This window comes from Arabidopsis thaliana, chromosome 2 (genome assembly GCF_000001735.4).
Source record: "Arabidopsis thaliana chromosome 2, partial sequence".
Lineage (NCBI taxonomy): Eukaryota > Viridiplantae > Streptophyta > Magnoliopsida > Brassicales > Brassicaceae > Arabidopsis > Arabidopsis thaliana.
In genome coordinates this window covers 277,738-302,434 of record NC_003071.7, presented here as the reverse complement: position 1 = coordinate 302,434, position 24,697 = coordinate 277,738, and the positions used below count along the sequence as shown (strand labels likewise).

The following is a 24,697-nucleotide window of genomic DNA, read 5'->3' as shown; positions in this document are numbered from 1 at the left end:
TGTGAGAGGGAGAGGGGTTAGGTTTAGGTTTTGTGAGTAAAATATTATATTTTCATACATTTTAGCTTCTCAGTCTACTACTCAACAATGAATTAAAATCGATGTTTTTGAAGCAACTAAAATTCAAATCAAATTCTAGAAAGTCGTTTTCCTTCTTCTCGATATTCTTATGGTTTTCTAATTTAAAATGCATGGAATCGTAGAAAGTATTCCAAAATTCAATGTTAATTCTAGAAGAAAACTTTAATCGGCAAATTAAAATTCTTTAATAAATCGTTAGTTTTCTAGAGACTGCAAATAATATTTCTAGAAGAAGAATAAAAGAAACTCATAAAGTCATAATAAACAAAGCCGAATCCAAATATATATTTTACATAACAACTACACCAAATTATTTTGGAAGAACATTTATATGAAGTATACTTATTAGGGAAAAAACAATTATGCTTATTTCATATACGTCGATGTTCCAAATGTTTTTATTGCTTTATATGGTTAGATATTTTATGAATTTCTATGTAAACTTTTAATTGGGTTTTTAAATATACATCTCTAGCTATATTGTTGCATGTAAACAAAATGATGTTTTTAATTAAAGTGTGGGAAAAAACAGAAGAGAAATAAGTAATTTCTTTTTAGAAGAGGAGTATAAAACATATATGCATATGGGGTTAATTTTCCAACATGATAAGATAGCATCAAAAATTACTATAACGAAAAAAGAACTAAAGATACGAAATAGCAACAAAAATACTAAAAATATGAAAAAATAAAATTACCATAAAAACTAGTGTACACAAAGGTCAAAATCTTATTTACATTTGTAATTAGGATCTATATTTCAAAAAATTGAACATGGACCATAATTGTTTTTGCTATTTTTGAGCTGGCCTGTTTTTGCTATTGGTAAATGGTGGTTTAGTTAATTATTGCATAACAAATTGAACTTGCATCTTTAAGTTCGGTGCGAAAACTTAGATTATTCAGAAATATGTTTTTTTTTAAATCGAAAATAAAAATAAATTAATTATAATGCCATATTGTCGATCTATAATCCCATGATACCCTCGTGGTCGTGTCTATTTCCTAATTTTTAGGAAATTATTCTCATATCCATAATTTCAGCCAAAAATAAGAATTCAATTATATTTTGCTAAATATTCCAACAAACAAATGTGTTTGTAATAAAGTCGCATGGAATCCATATATATTAGGGCAAGCAAAAAATGAGAATGATATTAATCTTTATAAAAAAAAGACATCAAATGATCATTGATTAATGATTATTAAGACTATTTTCTGTCCATGTAAATTTGTAAGCGAGTGTCTTAATGTCTTTGTGGCTGAGAGAAACATATTGTGCGGCGGTATCTCTATCTCTGACCAATTATATTCCATTTATGGTTGTCATAGTTTATCCAGAGAAGTAGCTTCGAATTTGATTATGTTTTTCGTATTTTGTAGACACACAATTTAACCGGTAACAAAATATTTCGGCGTGTGTTTTGGATTGGCATATTAGAATTTTCGCATAGCTATAAAGTTTTGAATAGTATTACACTTTTAGTTATCCATCACCAAGTGGGGCTCTTCTAATCTACTTGCCATTTGTAGTAACATAATTTAATGATTTGATGTGCGTCGTTTGTCTTATATTTAGCCTGATATTGTGAAAAAGAATAAATTATTCCTCAAACTTATCTATATATATAGCAAACCAATATAATATTATATCGTTAAAAATTGTTATATAGACGATTAATAAGCTTAATGAATATGATTAATTGAAACTTTGACAATTTTGAATTATATATTTTTAGTTATTATTAGAACACAGAAGAACCATGATGCGTAATATAGGTCATTATTATGCGTTAAGTTTCATGTGTCGTGATGAAAGAAAATCCTTTTTGGGTGACTAAAGAGGAAAGATTCTAAATCGGTGGCTAAAATGTAATTATGATGGTTGAACCATTAAAACAATTCATATCGACACATTTGCAGGAAGGTTTCATATTCGATAATTCTAACTTCTTCTTTCTTATGCACCCGATTAGTCTAACTTACAATAATAGTTTTATCTAGAAATTCATTGAACCTTTATGGTGCATTTAGTTTATATGTCTATGTTATTATACCTACTCAACCATGAAGATTGTTTGTTTTCGTATTTTTCTACGATCTGATTTGACAATTAGACTTACAAAATTATCAACTAAATAGAAGCTTTGTTCAAAAAATCGGATAGAGTCCGCAGCGATTTTGTCCAAATCAGAAAGATTAATCGTTTATCCGATTTTTGTCCGTATAGATCCGCTAGACCCGCTTAATATATATATATATATATATATATATATATATATATAAGTTTTATATTAAAATATCCAACTTATATTCGTAATTTATATGAAAAATTATAAATTTGAACCTAAAACCTTATTTTCATATGTCTAATATTATTTTAAAAATAATATTATATAAATTTCTTAATTATAATGGATTAATATGTTTTAAAAATATTAAACAACCCTAAAACTAATCCACGATTAATCCCCCTATAATCTCCTATTTTCCTGCTAGACGCTATGTCCACTCTCACCACCCGAGTAGCACCTAGCGATTTTTTGAACAAGGAATAGAAGTAATGAGAACATTAAATTGTTTATCAATTTGAAGTAACCACATTAGGTTTTAGTTTAAGTGAACTAAAGGCATCGGTAGGTCCTATTTTTGTGTCGTATTGTATGTTCCATGCATGATGCATGGGGCTATATATATCGTAGTCAAACAAGAACCTAATATAATCAAATTCGACCCATGAGGTTGGTATATAATAGGGAGCAAAAATATGAATCTTCTTGGATTAAAAACCGGTCCAAACCACGCCTTATACATTAGGAGTTTTATATTGAATAAAACGATCGGATTACTTGTAATATATGCAACGACTGCATCACTCTCAGGTAAGAAAAAAACGTAGATACATCGAACATACATCAAACGCAGACGCGTTCACTAACCGCGATTCAAACACGCACTTGATCGATCTAGGACATAGGTTAGGAGGCGTCGACTCACGTGACCATGTCTCTTCCAAAGTCAACATAAATGTGCCGCGTAAGGATAGAGACTACTTTTGTTGTTGTTTTACTACGTTTCTAATTTTATACTAAATTTTACGTGTTTAATTATTAACCTAATGGCTAAATGTCTCTAGTTATTAACCAATTAAACCCTACAAATCGAGAGACCACGAAACGACAGAGAAACCCCTTAAACACTTTGACAGAGACAACGTCCAATTATTAATTACGTTGAATTATTGGCCTTTATGCCTTAAATTGATTCTCTTACTACTTCTTAATTTTGTTGACCTACCAATATATATTTACAAAGTTGTATCATCGGGCGTTTAATGTTGAAACCCATGCTACTATTATTAATCTGCACTACCACGTAAATTTTGCAGTAAGAGCTAATGAAACAAAAAAAAATACTATTGACTAATAAGTAATAAATGACCATAGCTCAATTTGTTTACTAAATACCTCAACTTGTAGCATTATTCTATAGAGTATCATATAGTGTTAAAAGTGTACTGATGCACGCAAATATGTCGTTAAGTTAAATGATACACAGAAAAATTGCTCCACACTTGCAATACGAAGTGTTTTTTAATTATAATCCAAAATTTTGTTGGTTTGTCCTCATTATTTAATATCTAACACTTGTTATTTGGGTCTACACCCGAAATTTACAAACTAATCGAATTATTTCCCATATGAATTATAAAATATATATGATGGAAATAAGCAATTAAGCATGATCAAATCATCATCATATTTGGATTTATTAAGGGATAGACATAAACTTTAAACTAAATTTCCGAGTATATAAAACACTAAAGTATAAAATCAGATCCGTGTGCTGAAATTATTATTTGTGAAACAAAATTGATATTTTAATGAATAATGATGTAATAAAGGTTTTTTTTTTTTGTTAAAGATGTAATAAAGGTTATGAGATGAGATCATTGATAATTTGATAAACATATGTCTACAATATTTAACATAAATTAACTAAAAATGGATATGATAGAGAAGGGATAAATTTATAATTTATATTTACGAAATGAGATAAATTTAGACTTGTAGCTATGCTTATTGGTACTTAAAATTAACATACATTTTTCTTTTAAAAAACCCCAACATTAGCTTTAGCTTCTCGACCAATGATGAAAATTCCAAGAAAAGAAAGAAACATTCATAATTGTTTTTTTTTCAAACAAAAAAAAAGAGCGGCCGTTTTATTATAAAAAGAAGATAAGCTATTGGAGGTTGATACAACGCTTTTTGTCTCATCTCCTTCTTCTTCTCCTTCTCAAATCTTTTTTTTCAGGCGTAACGAATCGAATCATAAACACTTACGCAGAAACAAAAACTAAACTTTGGATCTTTTAACCGACCATAGAGATTCGTGGGTTCTTCTTAGTTTCGACAGATTCTTGATCCGTTTTAGTTGTTACGCTCATCTTTGCTTTTATACATCAGACCCTTCTCTTCTCTTCCTTCTTTATCTAAGAAACATTAGGGTTCTTTGAAATCTTGCTAAAAAAAATGGGTGTTGAGAAAATGGTGTGTTTAGCTTCTCGTACGGGTCGTCAGTTTCAGAGATACAACAAAGGTCGTCGTCAAGTCGTTGGGTACGTTCTTCTTCATATACATACATATAGATCTGATCTCACATATTTTACCCAAAAAAGTTGAGTTTCTAAAATGGTAAATTTTTGGGGAAATTTTGCAGATGTGTTCCTTACAGATTCAAGCTATCTAATGATGGTAAAATAAGTGATGAAGTAGAAGTTCTTGTTATCTCTTCCCAAAAAGGCCACGCCTTAATGTTCCCCAAGGTATTATAATCATCTTCTTATAAATATTAAAGTTTGATGAGCTAGATTTGAAATTTCATAGATATTGATTGTGATTTTTTACAAATAAATTTCAGGGTGGTTGGGAGCTTGATGAATCTGTAGAAGAAGCTGCATCAAGAGAATGTCTTGAAGAAGCTGGAGTTCTTGGCAACGTTGAGGTATTTTAAAGTTAAAATCTTTTTGTTGTTATGTTTTGTTTGATATTTGTTGTATTGTTTTGTTCTTAATTTTGTTTGGTTTTGATTATTTCAGCACCAACTTGGAAAATGGGATTTTTTAAGCAAAAGCAGAGGAACATACTATGAAGGACTAATGTTCCCTATGCTTGTTACAGAACAACTTGAGCTTTGGCCTGAACAACATGTTAGGCAAAGAATCTGGGTCAGTAGCTAAATAAAACTATGTTTTCTTTAGATATTTTGTAACATATCTAGTGTTTTACTGATTGATATGAATTTATTGGGGACAACAGATGAATGTAACCGAAGCAAGAGAAGCTTGTAGAGATTGGTGGATGAAAGAAGCATTAGATGTTTTGGTTGAGAGACTTTCATCACCAATGAATCAACCAAAGGAAGAGAAGACTATGTCAATCTCTATTGAAACAATGTGTTGATGATGAAGCTGATGATTGCTAAATTGCTGATTGTTGATGGGAGTTTTTATGAGCTAATATGGATCTCTGTAGGTATTAAATAGATGGGTCTCAATTAGTTATTGAGACGGCTAAAAAAATCTATTTCGAAAAGCCGATGCAGAGAGCATGGACAAAGAAAAAGATGGTAGAGTTTTAAGTTTTGGATCAGAAAGATTAACATCATGTGATTTAAGAAGTCTTGTGTTTGTGTTTATAATGTTTCTGCAAGAACTTCTTAAGATATGATTAAGAGGGAAGATGATAAACTTAGAGTGCAAGCAAAACCTGTATAATTGTGTTTCCCTCTGTTTATTTTTCCTCTCTCTTTGAATTTGCAATGGAGACATTTGATTTCATCATGATGCTTTTGTGATTCAGAGATACTTAAATTATGCAAGTAGATGATACGTGGCGTGATGTGATTGATTTACAAGAAACAAAGCAAGAATAAGTTACTCTAATCATATGAAAAAAAAAACATGTCATTTTCAAAATTTATTATGAAAATATAAAATAATGTTGATGACGAGTCATCATCATCAAAATTGGCTTTATCTTTTGGAAAATCTTTGGTTCACATTTTGAGTAACTTGTTTTTTCCCAGCTACCTACCTATTCATTGTCACCAACCAACATCTTAGCCATGTAGTTAGATGGTATTAATTACTATTATTATCATAACAAGATTGTTTGCTTAAAAAAAAAAACTTAAGGTCGTAATAAAAAAAAAACAATATTTGGTAGTGTTGATTTTAGTCCCATTAATTTTGGGAAAATGTGAAAAATCCATGACTTAAACTTAACTACATAGGTTTGCCCAAATAAATAAAAACTTAACTCTATTTCTGGAAGCCTCTTTGGTCTAGTGGTTGACAAAGAGTTTTGATTAATTCTTATGTTTTATTAGTTCATTTGAAGAATTAAATTAGTTATATTTTTATTTTCATTTTAATAGCAGCTAATTTGTTCTTTTTACTAATATAACATATGTAAAGAAGTAATTTATCACATTTTTCTAATAAATATTTTTAAAATTTTGTATATTGAATTATTTATGTTTCTGTTCGTTAAAGCTTTTTCGTTACTAGTCATTTTTAATATTCATTCACATATTTGCTTTAATTTTATCAAATTGATGAGTTTTGAATAAAATTTGGATTGTGCCATGTCGTGAGTCTGTGATCAGCTCCATTTGGGTGAGGCTTGTTATTTAAATTTGGGCATATTCACATGAATCAAAGTCATATAAAGTTTTCTTATTTATTTCCCAAACAATGAATCAACAGAGAAATGTTTTTAAATTACATAGGATTAAACGATGCCATTCGCTGGTGGGCTGTCGTGGCCTCTTCCTCTATGACTTGGCCCACTATCGTTTATGGATTCTACTGTCGCCTCCATTCCAAAATACATTTCGGCTATCACAAAAAGATTTTGTACGTAGTGAGAAATATACAATTAATTATAATATTCATATGCTACCTTCAAATTAAAGTTGAAAAAGAAGAGATGAACCCATTGTATAGATTGGGGATACTTTAAATCTTTGAAAGAAAAAAATATAAATTGTGTTTTGAATAATAACATAAGCATTAATAATAAGAAAATGTGAATTAGGTTCTTATGAGGTAAGATCGTATTACCAGGGGAAATACGGCTAGGAACAGTATATGAAATGTCATCTTTCATCGCCATATTAAGGTTCTGGTTCATCATTTCCGCCGATTGCAACCTTATACCTTCAACAGAAGTTTCAAAATGCATTGAAAACACCAAAAATATGGTACAAATGGTGAAAACAGTTGAACAATTCATAGTGCTAGTTTTAAGGTCAAAGATTAAAATTGTTGAGTTGTATTGATGAAAAAATTAGTATAGATCAAATTGGGTTACTACTATGTTATATAATGGATTAAAAATACTTTCTTCTAATTGGAGTTAAATTTTGATTTATCTATTTTTGGACAATAATTTTAGGTATTAAATTTTTTATTTTATTTTATTTATTTGCCAAAGATTGCAAGTAGTAGAATTAATTGATTTGATTAAGTAAATATGACAGCTAGATACACTCTTTGCATGTAATTAAAAATTAAAAAATTGAAATTTTAATTTATTACAAGATTTTGATATCAACCACTTTTAGAGAAAGAGAGTAACCAGGCAATATTAGGAAAATATAAAATTAATCAAGAAAAATAGACATGAAAAACAAACTACTCCAATCTTTTTGTTTAGCCAATAAAGAGATTAATTAAGCTAATATCTTACTAAAAAAGAGTTTATATATTATTAATTTTATAACTTAGAAAATTTCTAATCTATTATGCAAAAAGTTATTTCTAATTAATAAGATTGATTCTACTAATTTTGATAATAGATATTTGATTCAAATATAATGAAAAATAAAAATGACCTCTAGCAATTTTTAAATTTTTGGTAACAAAATACTAACAATTTTCTTTTCTGGCATAGTTTAAATTAACTTTAGATAGTTTGAAATAATCTTAAGGATCAAAAGATAATAGTTACAATCTATGAAAAAATTGTTCTTGCAATGTAACAAAGATCACCTAAATCAAAAATGCCCTCGAGTTGTCCATAGATGTGTGTAAAATTAACTTAACAAAACTAATCAGTGCATGATTATATTTTTTTTAGTCGGCCAATTTATCCATTAGATAATGAAAGTGTGTACAGAAATACATTTAACAGACCCAAGAGACTATAACTCCAATTGGTAACATTACATAATAGCATAATAATATAAATTGCCAAATAAAAATTTGTAAAATGAAAAATTGTAGAATAAAATTATTTTTAAAATATGTTGATTGCATAAATTTTGTAGAATAATACTGCTTTTGTTGAGCCTCTCTTGCTAATGTATTTGCCATTACATTTGGTTCTCTACGACTATATATATTATAGTAACGGTTCTTGGCCAAAGCTAAGATATTATTTAGGCAGTCCTGAATTTCCCAATTTCCCGGTGTAGGATGATGACATGATGTGCGCATATACCAACTACTTTTAACAAAAATAAAATTACACTAGGTGAATACTCACACTACGTATAGGTTGTTATTTTAAAAATTATTTAAAAATAATTATGTTTAACTATTTTGATTGCTAATTTATGTTTTTTCCGTATATGTTATTATGTAGTTAATAAAGTTATATTTATTTTATGTAATTATATTTGTAGAGTTAGATTCACTTTTGATTCACATATCAATTATATTTTTTATGTATAAATCTTTTTATCTCTATACCCAAAATTCTAATCTTTTTTTAACTATCATGAATTACTTACATCAACAATATATGATACAATGGTATGCAATTATGTTACTTATTTAGTTTGAAAGTTGTCTAATTTGATTCTAAGCAAACAATTTATTGTTTCATGTATTCTCTCTTAATCTAATATCCCAATCACATCATGATAAACTCATGGCTAAGTATTAGATTGACATAAAATAAATAACATATGTATAACTAACTACTCATTTGCATTAAAAGTTTTCACGTGAAAGAAAAAAAAGAAAGCAAAAATTAAACAGTCTTTTAAGTTAATACTTTTAGGTTTCTCTCTTTACATTTGCATTTAGCTATATTGGAGAGAATGTCGTATATTAAATTTTTTGGTATATCTAACGTCTCAAAAGACCATTACTTTAAAAAACATGCATGTTATTATTAATGTTACTAATTTATCATAAAGTACAAAAAGACCATGATAATATCATGTAGACCAAAAAATGTAATAATAAGAAAAATTAAGTTAAAATTACTAAATTAAAAAAGGTTAAGTACCAGGTAAGTTGCAATACCCAAAAGTTTCTAACCATTATCAAATACTGACTATTAAAAAAAATAGCAAAATAAGAAAAGTAAAATGAAAATAGTATTTGATATATTAACATAATTTTTTATATTTTTTTCTTTTAAGTGAAGATATTTTGTTAAAAATAAGATTAATGAATGATTCAATGCAATGTTAAACTTTTAAATTTTATCACCAAGTTTTATTATTTTTCTAATAATATTAATTTAGGATAACATGTGACACTCATTAGTGTGATGATGTGTCACTCATATGAAGAAAGTTAGCCAACTTTCATATATATGATTACCAAATAAATAATTTTGACATATAGTATATCGATTACCAAACCATATAACTGATAAACAGATGATAAAAATACAATATAATCAAAGTGTTTCATAATCATATAGTAACGCACCAATCATTAAAAAAAAAAAAAAGTTAAACACCAAGCATAAAAAAAAGTCGCGACGTTCTCATTCTTTCTCGAATCATACCACAGAGAGAGAGAGAACAAAAAGAAGCAATCGTCGAAAGTCATGTTCGCTACAAAAACAGTTCTCTTTATCGCCGTCGTGTCACTTCTCGGAACGTTTTCATCCGCCGCTGTCGATACTTTTATCTACGGTGGTTGCTCACAAGAAAAGTACTTTCCGGGATCGCCTTACGAGTCAAACGTTAACTCTCTACTCACCTCGTTCGTTAGCTCAGCTTCTCTCTACACATACAACAACTTCACCACCAACGGAATCTCCGGCGACAGTTCCTCCGTCTACGGTTTGTACCAGTGTCGCGGTGATCTCTCCTCCGGCTCGGGAGATTGTGCAAGATGCGTCGCGCGAGCAGTAAGCCGTCTAGGGAGTCTCTGCGCCATGGCAAGCGGTGGCGCGTTGCAGCTCGAAGGCTGTTTCGTTAAATACGACAACACGACGTTCCTCGGTGTTGAGGATAAGACGGTGGTGGTTCGACGTTGTGGACCACCGGTTGGTTATAACTCGGACGAGATGACTCGTAGAGACTCGGTGGTGGGTTCTTTAGCGGCGAGTAGCGGTGGTTCATACAGAGTAGGAGTGTCGGGGGAACTGCAAGGTGTGGCGCAGTGCACCGGAGATCTTAGTGCGACTGAGTGTCAAGACTGTTTGATGGAAGCGATCGGACGGCTGAGAACGGATTGCGGAGGAGCTGCTTGGGGTGACGTGTACTTAGCAAAGTGCTACGCGCGTTACTCTGCGCGTGGAGGTCACTCTAGAGCCAACGGCTATGGTAATGTCTTCTTTGCTCCGTTGCTTTTTATTTCTTTTATAAAGATTTTTATTTGATTTTAAAGTTTTTAATTAAGGGAAAAACCCGAAAAAATCTCCGGCTAATTTTAGTTTGTCTGTTTAATACCTCTATTATTTAATTTTCTCAAAAAATATCTAAATTAATTTTTATATCTTTTTAAAACTTTCGTTTTATTAAATTTTGTTAAAATTAGATATTCAAATTAACAGCCGTTAACAGTGGTAACTGAATCAATAACTGCAGTAAAAACTTAACTGTACAGTATTTACTATTTATATATATTTTATTATCGAATAGTTACGAACGTATTGTCTTAGTCATGTGGTTATGTGAGATTTTTATTTTCAAGATTTATTTTTTTCGTTTATTTTCTCCATCTTCTTTGCATAGAATTTACAATTTATGCATATAATATTTTTGATAATTGTATTGTTAAAAATGTGTTATTTTTGGGATGTAATTAGGTGGGAATCGTAATAACAATGATGACGATGAGATAGAGAAAACACTTGCAATCATAGTTGGCTTAATTGCTGGAGTTACGTTACTCGTCGTATTTCTCTCTTTTATGGCAAAATCGTGCGAGAGAGGTAAAGGTAAATGAAATGACCCATCCCTAATTAATCGAACATTATCATCAAATATTGTTATGATTAACGGATCAATATGTAATTAATGGAGCCCAAAGATAAGGCACTATGATCCGACTTTTTTTGTTGTTGTTGTTGTTTATATCATCTATTAATGTTTTTGTTTTTAATATATCAGGTGGGAAGTAAATAACGTTATGGGACTTTTGACTTGTATCATCAATTTATGGTTTTAAAAAAGAATCAAATGCGTAAAGGAGAAAGAAAAGCGAAGAGATTCTTCATATTCTCCACTAAAATCCTAAAGGATGTTTCTTTTTTGACCCACTTTAATTGAAGTTTTACTATTTTTCAAATGTATAGAAAACTCACGCCGTTTAGATTTGTGATCGTATCTTTACGTAAGAACATTTAAAAGTGGCGCATATGCAATTTATCTTTGATATGTATTTCTAATTATCATAATCACTTAACGTTGTAGTTTAAAGGAATTATTGTTGATTTTGTGTTACTGTTTGTGACAAAACAATGTATATATATGTTCTATGAATTTAAAGCCAAAGTTAGCTATACATTTTCTTATTTCCAGTATATAAATAGAATTTTGTTCTTTCTAAACTATTACTACCTTCAATTTCTCTCTTAGATTTTTCATTTGCAAAACGCATCGGTGTATCATTTCTACTATATATCAATCAAAGAAGTCTATTCATGTTGTATAACTAAGTTTTGAAATCCCTTTTCTAAATTCATATAATCTTAACTCGTTACAACGAATTCTCGCATCCACGATGATTTAAAGTAAAATAATGTCAAATGGTAGGTATATATTTGATTGAATTAGATACTAATATATCATACTAAAGATATGAATACGTCTTTAGTAAGTAGAACTTTATAAAGTGTTCAAATTTATATCATTATGTTTCATACAAAAGTAAGGGGGGATACAAGCATAATTGCCTAATTGGTGGAACAATCGGCTTACGTGACACAATTCTCTATCATCAATTATTCGCCTTATGTTCTATATTAGATTTGCCCAAAAAAATAAAACTTGTTCTCAAGTAGATTAAAATTTGTTTGAAATGTTTTAATTATTTTGTATTTCTTATCATTTTATGCAATCGATATTATCCTAGGCCAAATAGATGCAGCTACACTAATAAAACAATTTGTGTGTGGATCATTTGATTTTAAGTTTCCTTTATAGTTTACGTTTAAAAAAAAAAAAAAAAGTTGCTAAAATTATGTGTTAGCGGCAATGTGGCACTGCGTTTTCGATCCAATGTTAAAGTAGCCATACTGGCTAATTTAACTACATTGTAAAAATGAAATAAAATTCGATTTTAAACATCGAGTAAAAAAATTACCAAGAAATGAAAGAATATAGTTAGACTCAACATCGACACCAACAAAACATGTTAAAGGAGAAAAAAAGTATTGTCTACTATAGAGATTACACATGCGATTGTAGACGCTATCGTACATAATATATTAAAGAACTTCTTAAGACAATGACGATGATGATTCAGAACGCTGATACCAAGGGAAAGTTGTTATAGTGCTATCGCGGGTGGAAATCACAGCTTCTCATCCGGGAATGGCACCGGTCCCAGTGTCAATATCATGGATTCTGCTAAATAGGCAACTGACAACCAGTCGTATGCCTATTTCATTGAGGCTTCTTCTTTTCGACTGGAGCGTCGATTGAAAAATTGGGATTGTTCCTCGCACAAGGTGGAGAAACTAATAAATTTGGTGACTGCAACGAAGAGGTGTGAGTGTTGTGTGATGCGCGGGGCCATGAGGGAGGAAGCAATATTTTCATCAGCCCGAGAATATGATCACCACACAGCTTCTAGGGCTTTTTCAAGAACCGTCGGTACCATTGTCATCTTTGTTGGTGTCTTTGGATTCAAGACTTCTATGTCTTACATGTGAAACTTGTACAAAGAGGGTGTCACAGCCTCCCATTGAATAACAAGTTGCGGCTCAAACGCAAGCCAAAGAGACGACATATGCAATTAAGACCCAGCTGAGTAACGTCAAGAAAAACTTTCTAAAGACTAGTTCATGATCCTAATATAAAATATTACTTCTTCTGTTTCAAATTAGTTGTGGGTTAAGGTATTTACACACATATTAAAAAATTATCAAAATTTTATTTAATCTACCTCTTTTATATAACAGTATCATTAATTATAACCAATAGAAAAATATAGGGTTAAATATAATTGGTTTAAAAAATATTAAATACATTTATTATTTGCATAGAAAGTTGAAAACAATACTTATTTTGAAAAAAAATAAAAACTCTTAAAACTACATTTATATAGAAACAGAGGAAGTACTAAATTTATCACAAAATGCAAAAAAACAATCTCACTAAGAGGCAATGTTAAATCATACAATCCAAAACAAGGCGTCTTTGTTGTTGAGCATATATCCACGACTGTCACATATGCCAAAAGACCAATGTCTTTAAAATGTTTGACAATTTATGAATATATTGCATACTTGGCAATATTATTATATCCACGACTGTTACATATGCCAAAAGACCAATGTCTTTAAAATGTTTGACAATTTATGAATTTATTGCATATTTGGTTCAACTTTATGCTAATTTTTACTAAACTGTCCCTTGACCGACTTCAAAATATATGAGTACTTCTCTTCTATTCTTTCCAAAAAGAACAACTTATACATTCTATATATGTTTGCCCAAAAAAGAAAAATACATTCTAGATATGTATGTTTATCTACATAGTCTCGATTTTTATATAGATTATTTTCTGATTTTTGCTGATGTTTTATATAAAACAACAGAGAGGTAAGGAACAAAACTATATTTTCCAAAGTTGGACGAGTTCATTCCCATCATCATCAACCAAAAAGAGTGATAAACTTCGGATACAATTTTATTAATATCTTATATATTTATTTTTTGAATTAGTTTCGTAAGACCACACTCCAAAGATTCATGTCTTTTCATATAACCAGTTAGAAATTGAGATCTTTGTACTTACATTTTTATTTGATCAATCAAATCTTCTTGATAACTCTAAATTGTTGTGCAATGGTCTCTCCTTTATTGCAATGTTACATATTCCTAGTCTCTATTATGGATTAGGTTTATACCAAAAGTTACCAATTGCAAACAAATAATAAATCAAAGAAAATGTTTGAAACATAGGAACAAGTAATGCATCATAAAACCTAAGGCTAACTTCAAATCTCTGTGATGATTTCACTCTGTTTCATAATCTTCCTCGTATGGTAATCGTCGACATAAATGACAGGACCTCTCACGCTTAAGCCACTTAAAGGACGGCGGATTCAGTTAGGTTTTAGGTTTTGATTTTGATTGAAGATCGAAGAAGAAGAAGAGACATGCAAGGAGGAAGGGGGAAATAAGAGAAGAAACAAATCACTCACCAATGGAGAAGAGAAATCGCCAAATCGGAATGATATTGCTGTCGTTGTTGTGGTCGGAGAAGATGATTTCGAGATCGGGGTTTTGGGTTTTGGTTTTCGCTTAATATCGAAAAAGAAGAAGAACAAAAGTGACCGCAAAAAAACCTAGTACTTATTTATAGTCTCTTTGTAACTTCATTTTGAGTTTTATTTCACTTAATTCATAATTCTTTTTTCTTAGTTTTTTTTAAGGAAAATATGCTTTTAACTTTGATTAAAGATAATTAGTCTTTTTACTTAAAAATAGAGTCATTCTAGTTAACCATTGGTAAGAGGAGTCATTCTATTTATTTTTGTTAAAATTATAGTCAATTTAAGCAAATTTCAGTTAAATATCATAAAATGCAAACAAACAATCTCGCGAAGAGCTATGTTAAATCATACAATCTAAAACAAGGCATCTTTGTTTTTGAGCATATATCCACGATTGTCACATATGCCAAAAGACCAATGTCTTTAAAATGTTTGACAATTAATGAATTTAATGCACATTTAGTTCAAGTTTATGCCAATTTATACTAACTTCAAAATTCATATATGAATACTTCTCTTCCATTCTTTCCAAAAAGAACAACTTATACATTCTAGATATGTATGTCTATCTACATAGTCTTGATTTTTATATATATTATTTTTCTGATTTTTGCTAATGTTTTAGATAAATTAAAGAAGTAAGGAACAAAACTACATTTTCCAAAGTTGGACGAGTTCATTCCCATCATCATCAACCAAAAAGAGTGATAAACTTTAAATACAATTTCATTTATATCTTCTTATTTTTTTCCTGCATACAGAAAAATATATCAGATAAAGAAAAACCTTTTTTTTTGTGGTCTTAGATACTATTATTCTTAAATAAAACTCCAAAAAATAAAGTCAAATTAGATATGTAGTGCAAAGGCTTGTTGTTTATTAACTTTACTTGGGCCAATATGAGATTACCCAAAGAAACATACTTGGTGGTATTAATAATTACAAGGCTTTTAGCAAAGATGTATATCTAAGCGCATTGAATATACAATGATTTGGCCCAAAAGGACCATTAATCAAAATTATGGCGCACTGAATATACAATGATTTGGCCCAAAAGGCCCATTAATCAAAATTATTGCGCAACGAGGTCAATTTTTTTTTTGGCTTAATTGCGAAGAGAAGCAAAACAGAACAAACACAAAAGTCTTCGACGACCAAAGAACAAGATCATCCTCTGATTTTTCAGACACATATTTGTAATTTATAAAGTTTGTAGCTTTTTCCTTAGCTTGAGATTACACGAAGAAGAAGAAGATGGATGACGTTAAAGATAAGCTAAAGGGATTCATGAAAAAAGTCAATCTCTCTTCTTCTTCCGGCAAATTCAAAGGCCAAGGTCGGGTTCTCGGATCTTCTTCTTCTTCCTCTGCACCACCCGTTAACCCGATTCAGAACCGGTTTAACTCTTCCCAAGCTCCCAATCCGACTCCTAGACCCAAACCCAATCCAAATCCGTTGCCTGAGAAACCCTTATCCTCCTCCGATCAGAAGATTAGTGGGTCAACGAGAAACCCGGATCATGACCCGGTTCGTGCTCCACAAGATGGGTTTGACCCGTACGGTGCTTTCATAACGTCTTCGAACAGATCTCAGAACGGATATTCTCTGAGCATGTTCGAGTGTCCGATTTGTAAAAATCCATTCACGTCAGAGGAAGAAGTCTCTGTTCATGTCGAGAGCTGTCTTGGGGACACTAATGGAGACGAATCTTCATTTGAGAAGGATAATAATGATAACGATAAATCCGAAATGGAGAAACTTGTGGTTGTGTATCTCTCTGGGAAGCCAAGTGAGAGCTCTATTGATGTTTTGCTTAGGTTGTTTAAGAACATAGTGAAAGAACCTGAGAATGCTAAGTTTAGAAAAGTTAGAATGAGTAATGCTAAGATTAAAGAAGCTATTGGTGATGTTGCTGGAGGTGTCGAGCTTCTTGAGTTGGTTGGTTTTGAATTGAAAGAGGAAAATGATGAGATTTGGGCTGTTATGGATGTTCCTAGTGAAGAACAATCTATATTGATCAATAAAGTTGTCGGATATCTAGAAAAGAGAAAGACAGAGAGTTCAGGATCTTCAGCTCAGGTTATGGAACCTGTGGCTCCAAAGAAGATTGATAGAGAGGTATAGTTCTTTGCTTGATCACATTTTTGGTGATGAATATGTTTAGTTTGTGACTTGTTCTTAGAATGGTTGTTTCTTGGTTCAGATTCGTGTCTTTTTCTCGGTTTCTGAAAACGTAGCATCGAGAATAGAGGTACCTGATTCGTTCTATAGTCTCTCGGCGGATGAAATAAAGAGAGAAGCGGATTTACGGAGGAAAAAGATTGCGGAGTCACAGCTTTTGATTCCAAGATCTTATAAGGAGAAACAAGCGAAAGCAGCTAGAAAGAGATACAAAAGAAGTATGATAAGAGTGCAGTTTCCTGACGGAGTTGTGCTTCAAGGTGTGTTTGCTCCATGGGAACCTACTTTTGCTCTCTATGAGGTTAACATCTGAATTCTCTTTGGGTTTTACTCAATGAAGGCCAAAGTTTTTGAAATTTCTGTGGTTTTTGTTTTCTTCTCAGTTTGTGAGCTCTGCTTTGAAAGAACCAAGTTTGCAGTTTGAGCTTCTGGATCCTGTGCTGGTTAAACGGCGTGTGATTCCACATACTCCAGCCCCGGGACAGAAACCGATAACGTTAGAGGACGAAGAGCTTGTTCCGTCAGCGCTCATCAGGTTCAGACCGATCGAAACAGACTCTCTCGTCTTTACAGGACTCCGCAATGAACTCCTGGAGATCAGTGAACCACTCTCGTGATCATTTGTGTTCCACTGATGATTTAGCTTGAGCCCATGAAATAAGTTTACAAATTTAGGTTTCTCTCTTATATGGTGTGATTTGATGATGATTTGTGTTTGTGATTCGAGCACATTTTATAGGTTTATAAGAAATTTGTGTCATTTGCACAATAAGAAGAATCATAAATTTGAAGGTCCTTCATTTGTTAATACTATAACAAAACAACAAAATAGATCATTATGTCTCTATACGACAAAATAGATCATAAATTTGAAGGTCCTTCATTTGTTAGGAACTTATGTCTCTATACGACAAAATCAGGAATCCATGGATTGAGCCGTTCACTTGTTCCGATTTCTTTTCTTGCTTCCCTTTGTCTTTTCTTCAGATGAATAATCTTTAGAGAAAGAAAAAAAAAAACTTACACTCTATAATCGGGAGAAGGGTATTTTCATACCGTACTATATTCTGAGTGTATTTTCATACCCAGACAAATTTGTACCTAAATTTATTTGTTTGCGAACACCTGGTTTATAACGTGTCTAAAACGACGTCGTTTATTACTCATCGAAGCAATGAATCTAGAACATCATCTTTTCTAGATTACTACTCATCAATCTCAAGCATGAGACCTGTATCACATAAATCTGCATAGAGAGATCTCACAGGCGAGACTGTGTTCTTAAAGGAAAGCTGTAAACGAGTTTGTTACAGATCAAAACTTGTGTAATTTGAACAATAATAACAATCAAATTTGAAGATTCTTCATTTCCAAAATCATGTTACTATAACAAAACAACAAAAACAAAACATAAGTAAACTTATAGGACAAGATCAGAAATCCATGGAATCAGTCTTTCCTTTTTTCTTATTCCTTTTCTTGCTTCCATTAGTGTTAGTCTTCTTCTTCGGTTTCTCTTCCACCGGTGGCTGTTGACTCAGCAAGTGCTGAAATATCGAACCAACTGGATCAGCTTGAAAAGCTGGATGGTCTAGAACCTTATTCAATCTCTCCCCTTCTGTCAATCTAAACAACACACAAAGACACAATCCTTTCAGATGAAAATCGCAAGAAACAACAACAAAGGAAACGGAGACTTACACGAGCTTTTGTCGCCTTTTACAGTTCATTTTCAGCTCGGGTGCAGGAAGAGCTGATTTCTGCAGAGCATTGAACTCGGGAAGAAACTCCGACAGGTTGGTGAGATCATACGCCTTTAGCTTCTTTTGTCGGCTGCGGATTTTCTTCTTCTGATTAAACCGTAATTAGAGTTACCCTCATTAGCAAATCATATGTATATAGAAAAAGTTCAAAGCTTTCACAATAGCAACCAACTCCATTGTAGAAGTAGCAACCAACAACTACAAGTCCTGAACAAAACAATGGACTCAAATTGCAACGTTCTTAACAAGTTCTAACAAAGATTGATACTTTCTCTAATCATAGAGAAGTGTTTACCTTGCCAATCTCCTTTTGGACAGACAAAGAAGTAACTGTATCTTTGACCTCTGCATTCACAAACAAAGTTTCAGACACATTGCAATTTGATAGCTTAGCAGAACAAATTTTCAAATTCGAGACAAATTTGATAGCTTACTTGTGTAAAATTGAAGCTTCTTCTCAAACTTCTTATCAGACTTCGTTGTCACTTCCGATCTGAGAAATAACGTCCGAAATCAAATCTCAAACACAAAACCAGTCAAGAACAAAACAATCTGAACTTCAGATGAATAACTGTTCGAAGAAGATAAGAGAAGCCTTACCCTTTGCTTGGTTTGCCCATTCTGTGTCTTCAAATCTTCAACGATTTCAAACTCGGGTTAATAATGGCGAATGCTCTGATCGAACAAGATTTAGGGTTTTTGATTGAACAAAGAGAGTAAAAGTTTGAATGCCTTTGTAAATTCGGATCTTATGACCCGACCCGGAAAATGAAATTTGTTTATATCAGTAATGTTTGGGCCTAGCCAGACTTATATCTTTCAACCCATTATGAGCCCAAAGGTTGTTAAATAAATACGTCATTGTTAAATAATTACGTCATTGTTTTCGCACATACTACTAAACACAAATTAATGATCATTGCATTTTGTTGACTAAAGATAAACAAACTTATATGTATATTTTTTAAAATATCTGAAAGTTCAGGCTCAAAAACTCTATATTTTTTAAAGGCGGCGAAACTTACACCAGATTAAATTCATCTTTCTTAAAGAAAAAAATTTTTCCAATATGCTTCGAACACAACAATTCCACCTAAAAACATTATCATTAGACCAACAATAAGTTATTATTTTTCTTTTTTCTTTTTGACGTAGTTTGGCTTTGACAAACAAACAGAAATTGAATGATTACTCGTGTGGTATATAAATAGTTGAGACTCAAAATTAAAAAGAAACAACGAGTTCTTTTAATTGTTGTTTTTTTAGATGACCGTTGAACTGAATCAAGTGTGATTCACTGCCACACAATTAAAACATTGGGCATTGGCTATAAAATTCACCAAGAAAATCTATTTACCATAAATTTGAAGAAACAAAAAAAAAAAAAATCCTAGAACATTTATTTAAAGGTTAGTTTTAAACGAAAATAAAAGAATTGTTTTTCCACCGAAAAATAAATTATTAATATTTAGTGGTACGATACATCTTTTCAGCAAAAAAATAAAAAAAAATTAGAAACCCAACTTTTAGCCTTTAGGCTTGAAGTTATATATATTACTCTTTTGAAGCGAACTGATTCTTAATTTTTCACTTTCTATTTCTCTATATCTATTTTTTTATAGATATATATTTTGTCTTGGTTGGATTTTGTTCTCGTGGGTTACTTACTTGAGAGAACCTCGAGACCTGTCTTGTCTTTATGCTTCAGAAGCAAATCAAAGCATCTCTCCAAGATTTGAAGCTCCATCTATGGCTGCCCTTCTTCTCCTTTTCCTTTTCCTCTTCGCAAGCTCTGCTCTCTCTCAAGGTAAACAATTTCTGAAATTTCTTGACTTGAATCTTTAAATCAGCTCTCTCTAAAGGTTGATTTGTCTATGTTTCTTCTCTCACTCTCACTTGTGGAATCTTCTTTCTACTTTTAGTGGTTGAAGTTTGTCTCTTTCTTTGTGTGTTCTTTCTACAGAGGATCTATTTCTACTAATTAGAAACTGTGTTGTTTCATTTGCTTCCTTCATTTTGTAAATCTTTTGTTAACAACTCCATAACCATAGATGAGTTCTCTTTGTTTCCTATTAATGCAAAAACAATTTGATAGATGTGTTCTTTCTGTGTATTCTTCATGTCATTAAGGGTTTTACTTTTCCCCAAGAAAAGATGAAGACTTTAATTGAAAAATCTGTTTTTTTTTAATAAATATTCCAATGTTCCCATTCTTTTTAATGGGGAATGAGAATCTCAAGATATTGCATCCCAGCTCAGTAGTAGTACTCAGCAATCTAACTGGACCAAACTGTCCTCGGAGCTGGTTGAATACCATACACTTCATTCTAAGGGCATTTTCGACTTTTGCGCACTAAGCCAATGGCTTCTCTTTTTGTGTTTCCACATACTTAGATTTTAGATTAGTCCTATTGACTCTTTGCATTTGCATTTGGTTTTAATGCTTATTGAGAATTGGACCGACCAGTTGACGGATTTTCATGTGAATTGTTTCGTTTTAAATATGTTATTTCAGATTCTTTGATCGGTGTGAATATTGGTACTGAAGTGACAAACATGCCAAGTCCAACACAAGTAGTAGCACTCCTCAAATCACAGAACATCAACCGCGTCCGCCTCTATGACGCAGACCGCTCAATGCTTCTCGCGTTTGCTCACACCGGGGTTCAAGTTATAATCTCAGTACCTAACGACCAGCTTCTCGGTATCAGCCAATCAAATGCAACCGCAGCCAATTGGGTGACTAGAAATGTAGCTGCATATTACCCTGCGACCAACATTACCACAATTGCTGTCGGATCAGAAGTCCTAACCAGCCTAACAAACGCAGCTTCTGTCCTTGTCTCAGCCCTCAAATACATACAAGCTGCTCTCGTCACGGCCAATCTCGACCGTCAGATCAAAGTATCGACACCGCACTCTTCAACCATCATTCTTGATTCTTTCCCTCCTTCGCAAGCTTTCTTCAACAAGACTTGGGATCCAGTTATTGTCCCTCTCCTCAAATTCCTACAGTCCACAGGATCGCCATTGCTGCTCAACGTTTACCCGTATTTCGACTATGTTCAGTCCAATGGAGTTATACCGCTTGACTACGCGCTTTTCCAGCCTCTCCAAGCCAACAAAGAAGCTGTAGACGCCAACACATTGTTACATTACACAAACGTTTTTGATGCAATCGTAGACGCTGCTTATTTTGCAATGTCTTATCTTAACTTCACCAACATTCCAATCGTGGTCACAGAATCTGGATGGCCATCTAAAGGAGGCCCTTCTGAGCACGACGCAACGGTAGAGAATGCAAACACTTACAATAGCAATTTGATCCAGCATGTGATCAACAAGACTGGAACGCCAAAACACCCGGGAACTGCAGTTACTACATACATCTACGAGCTTTACAACGAGGATACGAGGCCAGGACCGGTATCTGAGAAGAACTGGGGGCTGTTTTATACAAACGGGACTCCGGTTTACACATTGCGTTTAGCGGGTGCAGGGGCGATTCTGGCAAATGATACTACAAACCAGACATTTTGTATAGCGAAGGAAAAGGTTGATAGAAAGATGCTTCAAGCAGCTCTTGACTGGGCTTGCGGTCCAGGGAAGGTCGATTGCTCGGCACTGATGCAGGGAGAGTCATGTTATGAACCCGACGATGTGGTTGCACATTCTACTTATGCGTTTAATGCTTATTACCAGAAGATGGGAAAAGCTTCAGGAAGCTGTGATTTCAAAGGAGTTGCTACAGTCACCACCACTGATCCAAGTATGTGAATCTCTCAAACATTATCATTCACCTCTTTGCAAAGAGTATACCTATTTGATCTGTGTCTGAAAATGGGGTTTGTGTTCTTCTGATTGTCTCTGCAGGTCGAGGAACATGCGTGTTCCCTGGAAGGTAACATTCTTATTCTTCTTCTCACAAAAGATTCAACTTTAAATATCCAAACGAATCAAGCTCAACGCTTTTGCATCGACTTCTCTACATTTTGCAGTGCAAAAAGCAATCAGACACTTGGAAACAACACCTCGGCGTTGGCCCCCTCAGCGAACTCTACAACCTCTGGATGTATCCCAAAGTACTATCATCACCCTCACGCATCTTTCGGTGACTTAACATTACTCTCCCTTCTACTGATCATTGCCTTAGTATTCTTGTAGAAACTCTGAAAAGAACAACAACTCTCAATTCTTGTTTCTCTAAATTTTAACTTCTTTCTTTGCAACACTTGAGACAAAAGAGCTCGGTGGGTTTGTTCTCTCTGTGTCTAGTTGTCTACCCAGTTTTGTTGATCATCTCCTTTTAACATGGAGTTCATTGAGGGTAGCATGTAGGTTCGGCTTCAAGATCATGGATGATTGTAACTAATTTCCTGTGTTGAAAGCTTGATTCTTTCTTTTTTATGGCTGAATATTTCACAATCCAAGCTTGTCATATACAAAATAGACAAAGTTGCAGACAACAAAGTGTTTGTTTAGATTTGATAGTCGACTTCATATGGGTTTGTACCTGCCCTATAGTAACAAGCTTCACATTCAAACGAAGGCCGAGATGCAGCATCAGTGATTGCAATCTCATGTCGACGACTACTGTGATTAGTGCAATATGGTTTATTGCAGAATCTGCACTTGGGAAGCACAAGCCAACATTCAAGACACAGAACATCATCATTACCACACGCTGCTTCTTGACTCTCAGTATCTGAACCAACAAGGCACACTGCGCACTCTGCACATCTAGGGATACAAAGCCAGCATCCACGGCACTTGCGTTGCTTCTGGTTCTTCAACCAAGAAAAACATGATATTAGTACTAAGAATCACAAAACACTCTCAATGATCTTTATCTACAGAGTTATACTTACACATGATTCTCTTGAGCAAGACGGAATCATCCTTACTTCATCGCATTTGGGACAGACCTCGAGGTCAATCGTTCCCTCGGAAGAAAGGTAAGTATACAGTGCTGAGAGATGTTGTTTGGTAAAGCCATTGACGCCATTGATGTGAAGTGTCTCTAGTTTATGATTGTTCTTAGACAAGCTTTCAACACATTCCATGATTCCTTCAGGAGTCAATCCAGAGCATCCAGGCACAATTATCTAAGAGAAAAAACGTTTCAGATAGATCTAGGGTTTCATCAAGAGTTAAATCCATTTATATACCTTAGTGATGAGAGGATTAGCATCCACAACACGACGGAGTCCCTTGTTGGTGACCATAAGACATTGCCGGAGAATCAGAGTTTTCAGCTTTCCGGCGGATTTGGAACTGAACTCCGATAGAATATCATCGGTTAGACGAGAGCTCAACGGTGGTTCAATAACGAGTTTTGTCCATAACGCGGTTTCGTCTCTGATCGCGTCTCTGAGAGATCGCGAAACGCGAATCATAGAGAGAAGCTCGAACAGAGAATGAAGATAAGGAAGAACGATTAATAAAACCTCGTGAACGGATCTCCATTCTTCTTCTTCTTCTTCTTCAAGCTCCGTCTTCATATTCTCAGCTTCTGAATTTGCTCTCTTTTAGTTTTTCTTATCCTTTGTCATTGATCAGATGAATCAATGCCACTCGCATTATCTTACGAAGAAGCCAAATGTTTGAATAATTTGACTCGTCGAAAGCTATTTGGGCTGCTTTGCTTTGAGCCCAAATTCCCTTGTGGATTATAACACGTTGGGCCTAAAGCCCATACATAAATTCTGTAAACTGAAGAATGACAATAACTACAAATGATGCATGTTCTTTTACTCATAGATTTAAATCCTTCTATTTTTCACTTTCAGATCCATTTAAAATGATTTATTGGTTCATGGATTTAATTGATTTAACATTCCAAAGTAAAATTTGTGTTATTCGATCTATTATTTAATATTAAAAATTGTAATCATTTGTTATTTTTTCTTTTTTTTGTCATCAGATTTTATTGTTTTTTTTTTGGTCAAACAATCATTAGATTTTATT

General features: G+C 32.8%; 7 protein-coding genes and 3 long non-coding RNA genes across 17 annotated transcripts; 5 read left to right on the top strand and 5 right to left on the bottom strand.

Annotated features, from left to right (window-relative positions):
- The first annotated feature begins 4,219 nt into the window (after window positions 1-4,219).
- Window positions 4,220-6,070, top strand: NUDT17 (nudix hydrolase homolog 17). Its single transcript, NM_126228.5, has 5 exons — window positions 4,220-4,702; window positions 4,804-4,909; window positions 5,005-5,088; window positions 5,183-5,311; window positions 5,403-6,070. Exons 1-5 carry the CDS (start codon window positions 4,617-4,619, stop codon window positions 5,544-5,546), a joined length of 549 nt encoding a protein of 182 aa, NP_565273.1. The 5' UTR covers window positions 4,220-4,616; the 3' UTR covers window positions 5,547-6,070.
- Window positions 6,071-6,878: 808 nt separating this feature from the next.
- On the bottom strand, window positions 6,879-6,980 carry AT2G01667 (uncharacterized protein; the record flags this gene model as incomplete). Its single annotated transcript, NM_001124777.1, has 1 exon — window positions 6,879-6,980. One exon carries the CDS (start codon window positions 6,978-6,980, stop codon window positions 6,879-6,881), a length of 102 nt encoding a protein of 33 aa, NP_001118249.1.
- A 2,766-nt stretch (window positions 6,981-9,746) lies between these two features.
- On the top strand, window positions 9,747-11,862 carry PDLP6 (plasmodesmata-located protein 6). 3 transcript variants are annotated; one of them, NM_126227.3, is made up of 3 exons: window positions 9,747-10,662; window positions 11,148-11,279; window positions 11,452-11,862. In NM_126227.3, exons 1-3 carry the CDS (start codon window positions 9,939-9,941, stop codon window positions 11,460-11,462), a joined length of 867 nt encoding a protein of 288 aa, NP_565272.1. In that variant the 5' UTR covers window positions 9,747-9,938; the 3' UTR covers window positions 11,463-11,862. The 3 variants fall into 3 exon arrangements, with proteins under 3 accessions (NP_565272.1, NP_001324707.1, NP_973394.1); NM_001335072.1 differs by having other exon boundaries at window positions 11,148-11,862; NM_201665.2 differs by having other exon boundaries at window positions 9,811-11,279; window positions 11,452-11,832.
- An 820-nt stretch (window positions 11,863-12,682) lies between these two features.
- Window positions 12,683-13,320, bottom strand: AT2G04085. Its single transcript, NR_139985.1, has one exon. It is a non-coding gene; the product is annotated as an other RNA (long non-coding RNA).
- On the top strand, window positions 12,970-13,320 carry AT2G04075. Its single transcript, NR_139984.1, has one exon. It is a non-coding gene; the product is annotated as an other RNA (long non-coding RNA).
- A 2,585-nt stretch (window positions 13,321-15,905) lies between these two features.
- Window positions 15,906-17,926, top strand: PUX2 (plant UBX domain-containing protein 2). 3 transcript variants are annotated; one of them, NM_001335070.1, is made up of 4 exons: window positions 15,920-16,904; window positions 16,990-17,268; window positions 17,351-17,759; window positions 17,843-17,926. In NM_001335070.1, the coding sequence occupies exons 1-3, from the start codon at window positions 16,041-16,043 to the stop codon at window positions 17,582-17,584; spliced, it is 1,377 nt and encodes a 458-aa protein (NP_001318177.1). In that variant the 5' UTR covers window positions 15,920-16,040; the 3' UTR covers window positions 17,585-17,759; window positions 17,843-17,926. The 3 variants fall into 3 exon arrangements, with proteins under 3 accessions (NP_565271.1, NP_001318177.1, NP_001323562.1); NM_126226.4 differs by lacking the exon at window positions 17,843-17,926 and having other exon boundaries at window positions 15,906-16,904; window positions 17,351-17,838; NM_001335071.1 differs by lacking the exon at window positions 17,843-17,926 and having other exon boundaries at window positions 16,990-17,789.
- AT2G01640 (ribosome biogenesis protein) lies at window positions 17,837-19,605 on the bottom strand. Of its 2 annotated transcripts, NM_001202567.1 has the most exons (6): window positions 19,331-19,466; window positions 19,165-19,223; window positions 19,026-19,075; window positions 18,669-18,817; window positions 18,359-18,593; window positions 17,837-17,986 (listed from the first exon to the last, which is right to left on the bottom strand). In NM_001202567.1, exons 1-5 carry the CDS (start codon window positions 19,348-19,350, stop codon window positions 18,401-18,403), a joined length of 471 nt encoding a protein of 156 aa, NP_001189496.1. In that variant the 5' UTR covers window positions 19,351-19,466; the 3' UTR covers window positions 17,837-17,986; window positions 18,359-18,400. The 2 variants fall into 2 exon arrangements, with proteins under 2 accessions (NP_001189496.1, NP_565270.1); NM_126225.4 differs by lacking the exon at window positions 17,837-17,986 and having other exon boundaries at window positions 18,124-18,593; window positions 19,331-19,605.
- Window positions 19,606-20,311: 706 nt separating this feature from the next.
- On the top strand, window positions 20,312-23,153 carry AT2G01630 (O-Glycosyl hydrolases family 17 protein). Of its 3 annotated transcripts, NM_126224.2 has the most exons (4): window positions 20,312-20,537; window positions 21,246-22,499; window positions 22,604-22,631; window positions 22,729-23,153. In NM_126224.2, exons 1-4 carry the CDS (start codon window positions 20,480-20,482, stop codon window positions 22,892-22,894), a joined length of 1,506 nt encoding a protein of 501 aa, NP_565269.1. In that variant the 5' UTR covers window positions 20,312-20,479; the 3' UTR covers window positions 22,895-23,153. The 3 variants fall into 3 exon arrangements, with proteins under 3 accessions (NP_565269.1, NP_001077866.1, NP_001323752.1); NM_001084397.1 differs by lacking the exon at window positions 22,604-22,631 and having other exon boundaries at window positions 21,246-22,343; window positions 22,852-23,110; NM_001335069.1 differs by having other exon boundaries at window positions 21,246-22,631; window positions 22,729-23,110.
- On the bottom strand, window positions 20,514-20,837 carry AT2G04065. The gene has a single exon (NR_139983.1). It is a non-coding gene; the product is annotated as an other RNA (long non-coding RNA).
- Window positions 23,139-24,311, bottom strand: MEE11 (RNI-like superfamily protein). The gene is made up of 3 exons (NM_126223.3): window positions 23,899-24,311; window positions 23,599-23,835; window positions 23,139-23,517 (listed from the first exon to the last, which is right to left on the bottom strand). Exons 1-3 carry the CDS (start codon window positions 24,229-24,231, stop codon window positions 23,209-23,211), a joined length of 879 nt encoding a protein of 292 aa, NP_565268.1. The 5' UTR covers window positions 24,232-24,311; the 3' UTR covers window positions 23,139-23,208.
- Window positions 24,312-24,697: the final 386 nt, after the last annotated feature.